The 11,989-nt window shown below is 38.8% G+C and overlaps 1 protein-coding gene across 1 annotated transcript in view; it reads left to right on the top strand.

The window, feature by feature from the left end:
• The window catches only part of WDR93 (WD repeat domain 93), a 49,817-nt gene that overhangs the window by 225 nt on the left and 37,603 nt on the right, over positions 1–11,989 (top strand). Inside the window, exons 2-5 of the mRNA XM_027089125.1 lie at positions 1,954–1,997; positions 7,748–8,119; positions 8,744–8,936; positions 10,786–10,850. Of these exons, the coding sequence (XP_026944926.1) occupies positions 7,793–8,119; positions 8,744–8,936; positions 10,786–10,850 (585 nt within the window). The 5' untranslated portion in view covers positions 1,954–1,997; positions 7,748–7,792. The remainder of the gene's footprint in view (positions 1–1,953; positions 1,998–7,747; positions 8,120–8,743; positions 8,937–10,785; positions 10,851–11,989) is intronic.

Raw genomic sequence — 11,989 nt, 5'->3', positions numbered from 1 at the left:
CCGCGCCTCCCCTCGGATCCCGGGTACCCAGGGACCCCCAGCGGAATCCCGAATGGAGATTCCTGTGAACTTTTGCTTGGGAACTGAGAAGCCTAATCGTTTCCCAGCTCTGTGCCTCCGTTTCCATTAGCAGTACCAGCTCCAGATCTGGGGAAGGAAATGGTTAGAGCAGAAATAAGCCAATTCATGGAGTGTATTTTAGCAGGAGAGCTGGGTAAAGTGAGAGAATTTTCTGTTAGGATTATTAACACTGAAAGAAGATTGCTACTTGAGGAAATTCTAAAAGGGTTAACGTGAACAAAGTTGGGGCAAAAAGAGATTAAAATGAAATTGCACCACTGAACGTTCCTTCTGTGAGGGCTGAAAACATGAAGCCCCACTCATTCCATAGCAGTAATTTTATAAAATGTACAACCTATAGTCACAAAGTAAGGTCATCTATTTTTGTAATCTTTATTCCCGTGGTCAGGCCTGCACCTAACATTTGCAGGCCCTGGGTAACAGTACAAATAGAGACCCACAAACCATATGTTTAAATGTTTAAATCAAGGTAACAAATTGTTGAATAAGCTACGTTCTTTTCTCCTTCCTGGACAAATGTACCGTCATAATGATCAAGAAGTCCAGTTTCACATTCAGGATTCTTGGACTCCTTGGAATACCTGGAAACACGGCTAGAATATGGTACTGCGGGGAGAGCTGATCTCTAGTCCTTTCCCAGCCCTTTCCACCCCACTTCTGGCTCCCACTTACATCACTGAGAGGGGCCTTGCATACATAGTGTGGATACTCCAAGCCACATGCAAGTTCTGCCCATTATCCTGCAAAGCGCCATGCCTTGTCCACCTTTCAGGTCTAGGGGTGCCCATATTAGCACCCATTTCTCTGCCCTCCAGAGAAAGCTGGGAAAGAGGCTCATGCAGAACCTGGCATCGTTTGGGCAGTAAATTCCAGGAGTACAGGTACCCTGAACATGGTCTAGACTCCAGAAGAGGGGCAGTCTAGGCTTTGGGTGGGGATAGCCTCTTTACCCCACGAATTACTCATCCTTTGCAGAGGGGAGTGCCTGGAAGAGAACCAGAAGTATTCTCTTAATTCATGTCCCAGAGCAGGGCAATACTGCAAGCAATAAGAATTTCAGTGCTGGCACTGTACCAACCACAGTGCTAAGCTCTAGGCCTAGGGCAATAGATTAATGAGGGACACAGAAAAATGGGAAAGTACAACACAGTGATGCGTTAGATGACAGAGATGAGCACAGGGTGCTCCTAAACACAGATTTATATAGTTTGTTTTCTATACCTACAATTCTGCCTTTTCCACTGTATCATAAATTGAATCATTTAGTATGTAGCATTTTCTGATTTCTTTCACTTAGCATTAATGCATTTGAGTTTCATCTATGTTGTGTATGTCAGTAGTTTGTACATTTTTATTGCTGAGTGGTATTCTATTGGATGGATGTACCATACTTTGTTATCTCTTTATCCACTGAAATACATTTGTGTTGTTTCCAGCTTGAGACAATTATAAAGCTGCTATAAATATTTAAGCACAGATTTTCATATGAAACATGTTTTAATTTTTCTTGCATAAATATGTAGGAATGGGATTGCTGAATCATGTTAAGTGTATATTCAGCTTTGTAAGAAACTGCCAAGCTGTCTTCCAAAGTGACTCTACTATTTCGTGTTCCCGCTGAATATGGGATGTGAATATATAGGAGTTTATCTATTCACCTATGATAAACATTTGGGTTGTTTCCAGTTTGGAGCTCCTACAAGTAGAGCTGTAATGAATGTTCATTTACAAGTCTATGTATGGACATATGATTTCAGTTCCCTTATATCACACCTAGGAGTAGAATGACTGGCTATTGTGGTAGGTGTAAACTTAACTTTCTAAGAAATTGCTAACTGTTTTCTACACTGTACTATTTTACTTTCCCAGCAGCAGGTGGAATAGTTCCAGCTTCTCCTCATCCTCGACAACACTTGGTATGGTCTATCTTTCTAACTTCAGGCTTTCTAATACATGTGTAATTACAATTTGCATTTCTATGACGATTAACCATGTTGAACATCTTTTAATATGCCTGTTTGCCTTATGTGTATCTTCTTTGGTTAAGTGTCAATGCAAATCTTTTTTCCATTTTTAAAAATTGCATCATTTTCTTATTACTGAGTTTTAAGAGTTTTCAAAATATTCTGAACTCAAGCACTTTATCATATATATGACCTACAAATATTTTCTCCCAGTCTTTGGGCTACCTTTTATTCGCTTAAGTGTCTTTTGAAGAGCATAAGTTTATTTTTGAAAGGTTCAAATTATCAATTTGTTCTTATAGATTGTGCTTTAATGTCATATCTAAGGAATCTTTGTCTAACTGAAGATTGCAAAGGTTTTCTCCTGAGTTCTCTTCTAGAAGTTTTATAGTTTTAAGTTTTATATTTAGGCCTGTGATCTACTTTGAATTAATTTTTGTATATAGTGCAAGGTATGGATTGGAGTTCTTTTTTTCCCATATGGATATCTAACTGAGGCAGCATTATTTATTGAAAGGATTATCCCTTTTCCACTGAATTATCTTTGCACCTTTGTCAAAAATAAACTGTCCATATCTGTGTGGGTCTAATTCTGTATTCTCTATTCAGTTTCATTGATCTATTTGTCTTTTTTTTTTTGTACCTCTTCATTTCCCTCACCTATTTCACTTATCCTCCCACCCCCATCCCTTCTGGCAACCACCTGTTTGTTCTCTGTATCTATGACTCTTTTTTTGTTTTTGTTTTTTGTTTTGTTTGTTCACTTGTCTCGTTTTTTAGATTCCACATATAAGTGAAATCACACAGTATTTGTCTTTCTCTGTCTGACTTACTTCACTTAGCATAGTACCCTCTAGGTCCATACCTGTTGTTGCAAATGGCAAGGTTTTATTCTTTTTTATGGCTGACTAATATTCCATTGTGTATATCACAACTTCTTTATCCATTCATCTATCGGTGGGGACTTAGGTTGCTTCTGTATCTTGGCTATTGTGAATAATGCTGCAATGAACATAGGGTGCATATATCTTTTCAAAATAGTTTTTGTTTTGTTTTGTTTTCTTTGGGAAAATATCCAGAAGTGGAATTACTGGATCATATGGTAGTTCTATTTTTAATTTTTTGAGGAACTTCCATACTATTTTCTGTAGTGACTTCACCAATTTACATTCCCACCAACAGTGCATGAGGGTTCCCTTTTCTCTACATCCTCACCAACACTTGTTATTTGTTGTCTTTTTTGAAGCCAATACCACACTGTCTTGATTACTCTGGCTTTATAAGTCTTGAAGTAGGTAGTGATGGTCCTCTAATTCTTTCTTTTTCTAAGTTATCTTGGCTATTCTAGGTACTTTGCATTTTCATATGAAGTATAACATCAGCTTCTTAATTTCTAAAAAAAAATGCCAACTGGGATTATCATAGGGATTGCTTTGATTTTATAAATCAATTTGGGGAGAATTGACATCCTAAAAAAGTTGAATCTTCCAACCCATGAATAAGGTCTCTCTCTCTCTCCATTTATTTAGGTCTTCTCTTAGTGGTATTTTACAGCTTTCAGGGTACAGGCCTTGTACATCTTTTGTCAAATTTAACCTTAAGTATTTCATATTTTTATACTATTATAAATAGTATAATAAATAGCATTTTTAATTTCAATTTTTTATTGCTTGTTGTCAGTGTGTAGAAATATAGGAGGTTTTTGTATATTGAACTTTTATCCTGCAACCTTGCTAACTTCATTTATTAGTTCTAGTAGATTTTTTTTAAAAGATTACATCAGGTTTTCTCTATAGATAATCATATTGTCTGATTATAAATAAAGACAGCTTTACATAGTTCTTTCCAGTATGGATAAAACAGTCCCACACCACCCAAAAAAATTCCCTCATGCTGTCCTTTCTAAATAACATTAAATAACATCATCACTCCACTTATAACTCCTGCCAACCACTGATCTGTTCTCCATTACTCATTTTGATTTTCAAGAATGCCTTATAAATGGAATCACTGCACATCAATTTTTAGACTGGTTTCTTTTATTCAGCAAAATGCCTTTGAGATTCATCCATGTTTTTGTATGTATCAGTAGTTCTCCCCTTTTTATTACTGAGTAGTATTCCATTATGTGGATATAACACAGTTGGTTTGTCTATTCACCTGGTGAAGGACATTTGGATTGTTTCCCATTTGGGGTAATTATAAATAGAACTGCTATAAACACTTTGTGTACAGGCTTTTTTGTGCCCACAAGTTTTCATACTCTTAGAGTAGATACTCAGGGGTGGTATTCCTGGGTCATATGATTAATATATGTTCAACTTTATAAGACACTGCCAAACCCTTTTCCAGAGTGATGGTATCACTTTGCATTCCTAACAGCCATCCACGTATGAGAGTCCAATTGCTCTGCATCTTCACAAGTATTTCATACTGTCAATATTTTTTTAAAAATTTGAGCCATTGTAATAGGTATGTAGTAGTGATTGATAAGTTATTAAGAAATATTTCCTAATATTTTGAGGTTTTGTATACCTCTAAATATCTGTTATTGATTTCTAAAATAATTTCTGTATGATCAGAGAACATAATTTGTATGACTTATAAATTTATTAAGACTTGTTTATGGCCCAGAATATGATTTTTCTTGATAAATGTTTCAAGTGTACTTAAAAAATAATTTGTATCCTGCTGTTGTTGGGTACCAGGGAAGCCCACATTATTATTTTTGCTTAAACATTTTAGATATCTTTTAAAGGAATTTAAATAGTAAGAGAAAGTCTTTTATATTTACCTACATAGCTATCATCCAGTGCTTTTCATTCCTTTGTGTAGATTCACATTTCTCTCTGATGCCATTTTTCTTCTGCCTGAAGGCCTTCCTTTAACATTATTTCTTATAATGCTGGTCTGCTGCTGATGAATTCTTTCAGTTTTTGTATGTCTAAATATTCTTTACTTCACCTTCATTTATTTATTTATTTGTGTTTGTTTGTTTGTTTGGCCTCGCAGCTTGCAGGATATTAGTTCCCCAACCAGGGATTGAACCCAGGCCCTTGGCAGTGAAAGAACAGAGTCCTAACCACTGAACCACCAGGGAATTCCTTCACCTTCATTTATTGAAAGATATGCCTTTTGGCCTGGAATTCTTAATTGACAAATTTTTTGTTGTCAGTACATTTAAGATGTTGCTTCACTGTCTTCTCACTTCTGCTGTTTCCTTCAGGAAATCTCTTGTCCTTTACTTTGTTCCTCTGTGCATGCCTTTCTATCTCTGGCTGCATTTCAGATTTTGTCTTTATCACTAGTTTTGAGCAGTTTGATCATGATGTGCCTTGGTATAAATTTCTTCATTTTTAATTTGCTAGGGTTTTTCTTCTTAGTTTTCATCAAAATTTGAAAATTTTTGTTCATTATTTCTACAGCTTTTTTTGGTCTCTTCCCTCCTTTGGGGATTTCAATCACACTTATACTAGGCTACTTCAAGTTATCCTACACCTCACTGTCTTCATTTTTTTTCAAAAAATTTTTCTCTGTCTTTCGTTTCTATTGCTATGTTTTCAAATTCACTGTTCTTTATTTTTGCCCATCTAATCTGTTTTGCTCTGAAATCTTGTTATTAATCTAATCCAGTGTATATTTTCATTGCAGACATTATATCAATAGTCTTCATCCTTAAAAGTTCAGTTTGGGGTTTGTTTGTAAACATCTTCCACATCTCTACGTAACATGTTCAGCATTTCCTCTTGATTTTTGAACATGTGGAATATACTAATCTAGATATATACTAGAATTATATATCTGCTATTTCTAATGTTCTGTGTTGATTATGAGTCAGCTTCAATTGATTGAGTTTTTATTATGGCTTGTGTCTTCTTGCCTTTCTGCATTTGAGGTAATTTTTTTAATTGGATGTTAGACATTGTGAATTTTACTTCATTGGATGCTGCATATTTTTGTAACCGAGCAAGGGCTTATGTGCCTGCAGCGCAGAAAGTCAAACTCTGACAGCGGGTGTTTGCAGCAAAGTAAGGGTTTATTGCAGGGCACCAAGCAAGGGAGTGGTCTTTGAGATAGGGATATTTTAAAGGGGAAGAACAAGGAAACTGGGTTTAATCATCATCTTGTGACATTTCTTAATCAGGGTTTCGGGAGTCAGGATGACTCTGGTTTATGATTCTCTGGCCAGGTGGTCCATGGCTCGGGGGTCTGTGAGTTCATCTTGCCCTAGAGAAACAAGCTGAGTTTATATGTTAATGATGATACCTATAACAGCAATTTTAGTACATTTACGATGTTGTCAACAACTGCAATCTTAGTCATCTGTTCTGGTTTATTAGTGTCCAATTAGCACGAGATTGAGGTCAGAGAGGACAAGAAAGGGATTGAGGTCAGAGGAGACAAGCAAGGGAATAAAGTTTTGGATAGATTAATCACAAACTCAGTAAGGGAACTTGGTTTTAGGGGGGCTTAGTTTCATATTTGTATTCCTATAAATATTCTTGAGTTTGTTCTGGTATGTAGTTAAGTTACGTAGTAAGTTTGATCTTCTGACTTCTAAGATTTGGTGGGCAATACTAGAGCAGCGTTTATTCTAGGGTGAATTTTTCCCACTACTTGGCTATGCTCTTCGGAGTACTCTAACCCAATATTTGTGAATTATGAGGTTTTCCGTTCTTACTGATGGAAACAGGCATTATTCCTGGCCCTGTGTGAGCTCAGCTTACTGTTCCCACTGATGATTTCAGGTGATTCTTTCTTTTCAGACTCAGACCCAGATAGTCTCTCCTCACTTTGCACTGGAAACATCACAAATGTACTCTAGCAGGTGAGAAAAGATGATGGCAGCAGGGCCTTTATAAGACTTCCATGGCCCCAGGGTACTCCGACAGTGTAAGACCCTATGCCACTACCTACTAAGCATCTTAAAATGTACCCCATATTCCACATTAAATGCCTTTTTTAAACTGTAACATTTGAAAATCTTTTTATAATTTGTACAGTTTTGAGTTTTATAAAGTATAGGTTGCTTGTTCTTTTCTTATAGACTTAAACATTATGCACACACAGAGTGGAGTTGATAAGTTGTAAATATTTTTGTAAATATTTAATTATTTTGATTTTGTGGGGGGTTTTTTTTAGTCAGTATTTTTTCAAGTCTCAAACATTTCTGCAGGCCCTTGAAAAATCTCATAGGCTCTGGGCACTGTGCCTACAGAGCTCCTGGATGGGAGCAGGGGGAGTAGAGAGGAAGGAACAAATTGGACAGCAAGGATTGGATAGTGCTTGAGCTGCATATGATTGGAGGGGAGGGAAAAGGAACTGGAGAAGTTGTTGCTCCCTACCCAGCTAGCTTCAGCACAACCATTTGCAGAGATGGAAGAGCCATGAGAAGGCACAAATTGTAGGAGAAAGGGTGTATTCTATTTGGGACAGAAAGACAGCCACTCTCTTATCAGGAGGTGAAGAAAGGCAACAGGGTGCCAAATTCCTTTCCTTTCGTCATAGGGCACATCATCTTGAGCTGGTCTGGAAGATGTGAATAGTCAATACCTGTCTCTGCTAACACCCTTATTAATATGAAGACCATATCTTAGAAATGTGGCAATAACGCAGATGCCAATCTCTAGAATAAATAGTTCCCATAGGCTAATACGCTAAGGATGATGAGCTGTCTTATGATAACTTCCCCTTTTTTGCAGAGTACCTTGGCTTACTTCCTAGATCAGTTTTTCAGAATTTCATAGATGTTTCCAGCACCACCTTCTGTGATGACATCTCCCAAAGGAAGTCGAGCCCAGAAGCTGAAGCTGCCCACTTTAACACGAAAGGGGACACTGGAGGTGCCGTCCCCTACAGAGAAGGACTGGTCTAAGGATGATGAAGAGGATTGGGTCTTCAAGGGTCCAGATCAAGAGCAGGATTCCCTACCTCAGCCTTATCGAATGATCAACAAGCTAGTGAACTTTCTGTTTGACCACTCGTGGGAAATTATTGAGGAGAGGGATGCATCGAGGAAAGCTGAGCTCAGCCGCATCCAGCCCACCATCTACCCTCCACTTCTAGAAAGCAAGGTATGGAGCAGCTGACAAGGCGGCCTTGTTTCTGAACTGAGTGTTAATAAATGATAACACCTGATCCAGGGAAGGAATTACTACCAGGAACCTTCATTCAATAGGACAGTGCATTTTTGAAAGATTATAGGCATGCTGGTGTTGATTAAAATAGATCTAGTAATTGCCTGGGGAAATGGGTGTTCTGGTTAATTGAAGATTATACAGATGTATCTTTTACATCCTATTGTTATGTAAAAATCTTTCAGAGTGTATTAATCACTCCCTTGCTTGACGGTTGAAAATCTGCCAGTGTGTCAGTTATAGTTCTTACCAGTGTTCTAGTTGAATAAAGTACAGGGAATGGGGCCACTGGTCCACTCACCACAGGGCCTGTGGTCACGCTTAGTGTTGTGAATGAGCATTTATTCTCAACTTCTTTGTTTTCTCTGGCTCCTTTCCCCTAAGAGTAGAATGCTATGACTTTCTTGATGTTTGGGCAAGATATTTAGATGGGCACTGTGTTTGGACATGATACTATAACTAGGAGGGACCTGCTTCCCTCTTTGAAAAGTTAGCTCATATTACTTGCAGATGGTGATAACTGAAAAATCATTCCTTTTTTCTATGTTTTTCTTTTCCCAGCTCAACAAAATGCCGAATTGTATGGCTATTTCCCAAGACTATGTGTTTATTGGAGGAACCAAAGGATTCTCCATCTATAATCTGTACAATGCTAAACGAATATATGTTTGGGAGAAACTTAAGGTTGATGTCACTTACATCTGGGCCACAGATTTGGGGAGTGAAATACTTATTGCTTCTGTGGATGAAATGGGTACAGTTCTTCATCTTCCTTTTTAGCCTAATTTATAGGTACCTGTAGACTGTTGTTCAACTTAATCTCCTTTCCAGGCATGGGAGGGGCCAGACCTGGAGAGTTCTCCCTGGTCATGTAGTATTAACTAACATCTGCAGGACAGTATGGCGTGCCAGGCACTATTCTAACATTTCACACATGTTGGCCCATTTCACCGTCACAACAGCCTTAGTAGGTAAATACAGTTTATTATTCTTGTTTTTCAGAAGAGGCAACTGAGGCATGGAAGTTAAATAACCTACTTGAGGTAATGCAGAAAGTAAGTGGCACAGGCAGGATTTGAACCAGGCAGTGTGGGCCCAGAGTCCACATCCTTTCCAGCAGTCAGCAATCCTGCTGCTCATTTAAGCCAGGCTTGCTTTTCTTCCTCAGCCTGAGGATGACCCAGACATGGGGACCATAGTATAGAGAACTATGGACAGTGTCCTGGAAGATACGTGTCTGCAGGAGAGTGACCTGACCCAACTGGCATTTTAGGAAGAGCACCCTGATAGGAGTTTGCAAAAGTCAAATGGAGAGGTAGAGAGACCAGGAAGAGCTAGTGCATTCATTTAGGAGAGAAATTATGAAGGCCTGAACCAAGGCAGGGGCTGTTAAAATGAAAAGAAAATTGTACTGTAGTTCTGTAAGATGTTAACATTAGGGGAAATGAGGTAAGGGATTATAAGGGAACTCTGTACTATTTTTGCAGTTTTTCTCTAAGCCTAAAATTAGTTCAAAATAGAAAGCTTAAAAAAAGGAAAATATAGTAGAAAAACTTGGTGAGTGATGGAATGTATGTATGGGGTCAGGGAGTAGGGCGGTATGTGAGGGTAAGTGAAGAAAAATTCCTCCTTTCCTCCTTAGATAATGGGGTGGATGATGATGTCATTACTTGATAAGCAATTTTAGGAGAATAAGATTTCAGGGGTCTGTGAGTTGAGAAATTCCATTTGAGCATGCACATCTTTGAGGCACCTGGAGTGGGAATGTTGATACTCAGGAGGAGTTTGGTGTAAAAATAGGACTGCATTTATCACACTGCATTATATCTAGTTCGTTTCCTGTCTGTGTGATTCTCAATGTGATGAATTTGAGGGCAGAGACTGCCTTGGTTGTCCCTAGCACATTTGTGGTCATGGAGCAGATATCCCATGAATGTTTATTGGGTTGAGTTAGACTGTCACCCACAGTGATCCAGATACCTCTGCAAGGTCATTATTATGGCTGTAGGGGCAGGTTATGAGTGTCTGGGAGGCACCTAAAGAAAGAGGCAAGAAGTCATGGTGGATGATGACCACATACTAGAGCCCTTAGGTTAAATGAGAATGAGAATGACAAAATTACTTATTGTATCAACAAAATTAACTGCATGAGGAGCTTGTTGGGCTGTGAGAAATGAGGCACATAGAAGAGTAAGATGTGATCCTTTCCCTCAGAGAATCTGTGAACTCACTCGAGGAATAAAAAACACTCACAGGAAGCAGTTGGATAACAATGTGAAACACTATGGGATGATGTGCTAAAACAGGTGAATAGAAATCACGAGTGGATTGGTGTGGCCGAAGTGCTTACAAGAGGATTCTAGAAGAAGAGGGTAGGGCCAGTGTAGACCGAGACGACCCAAGAGGGAGAATAACTTGAACATTTTAAGTGAGGGGTGGAAGAAGGCAAGGAGTCCAAGATGATCACGGGCAGTGGAGGGGCCGGGCAGGAAGCCTAATAATGCATGAGTTTATCATGATATCTCAGAAAGTCAAATATAAAATTTCCATTTTTCTTCAGTTCACCTGCCTGTCTTTCACTCTTACTTATTTTTCTGTTTCAGGTATCATTAGACTATTTTATATTTATAAGGATGGTCTTTACCTCATTAAAGCCATCAATGAAGCGGTAAGCTCATGTTCTTTCATCTGTAGCTGGGCCAAAAGCCGTAGCAAATCAAGTTTACTTTTAACGTGGAGGCAATGACAGCCATCCTAGAGTAGAAAGAAATAGAGACCTCCCTGGCCAGAGAGCTTCCTCCAAAATATCCAATTAAAAGATCCCTCACCATCAGAGGGTACATACTGAATGCCTTGGATTCATTTTCCCGGTTGTCAAGAGAAGAAAATGACTAAGGAACTCTGGTCCAGATTGAGCACCAGACCAACATGTCTAATAACTGCTTACAAGTCCCTAAAATTTTCCAGGCTGCTTCACATCCTGTTCCCTTGTCCATGCTGTTCCCTTTGCATAGAAGGCTCTCCTTGTCTCCCTACCTACTGTGTGTACCTCTTAAATTTCTCTCATTCTTCAAGACCTCCTCTGAGATGCTTTCCCTGATATACCCAAGAGAAGTTGATCCCTCCCTCCTCTGTGCCACCACCATATAGGAAAGAATTTCTATCACAGTGTTTTCTCTACCCTCCACACTTATTTGTTTATATGACTGCTTCTTCTCCTGGATGTAAGTTCCTTGAGGGCAGAGGACGTGGCTTATTCACCATATATTTCTTGTTCCTAGTACATTGCCTGCATACTATAGGTTCTTAGAAAGTGTCTTTTTTTTTTTAAATTAATGAATCCAAAGAAGAGGTGGTATTGCTCAGAGTATATTTTTAGTTGTAGTTTGTTTTATAAAAAATACTATTGATGGGCACCAAAGCAATTCAGTGGGAAAAAGAAAGTATTTTCAGGGCTTCCCTGGTGGCGCAGTGGTTGAGAGTCCGCGGGCCGATGCAGGGGATGCGGGTTCGTGCCCCGGTCTGGGAGGATCCCACATGCCGCAGAGCGGCTGGGCCCGTGAGCCATGGCTGCTGAGCCTGTGCGTCGGGAGCCTGTGCTCCACAATGGGAGAGGCCACAACAGTGAGAGGCCCACGTACCGCAAAAAAAAAAAGAAAGTATTTTCAACAAATGATGCTGGAATGCTAGATAAACAAATGGGGGGAAATGAACCTCAACCCTACCTCACATCATATATAAAAATTAATTTGAGATGGATTATAGACCTAAATGTAAAGGCTAAAAACATTATCCTTTTTGAAGAAA

The sequence above is a fragment of the Aethalodelphis obliquidens genome, unplaced genomic scaffold, assembly GCF_003676395.1.
Source record: "Aethalodelphis obliquidens isolate GAN/ISIS:26980383/991018 unplaced genomic scaffold, ASM367639v1 scaffold65, whole genome shotgun sequence".
NCBI classification, from domain to species: domain Eukaryota; kingdom Metazoa; phylum Chordata; class Mammalia; order Artiodactyla; family Delphinidae; genus Aethalodelphis; species Aethalodelphis obliquidens.
Note: the sequence above shows the minus strand (reverse complement) of the source record. Positions and strands in the feature narration are given on the sequence as shown.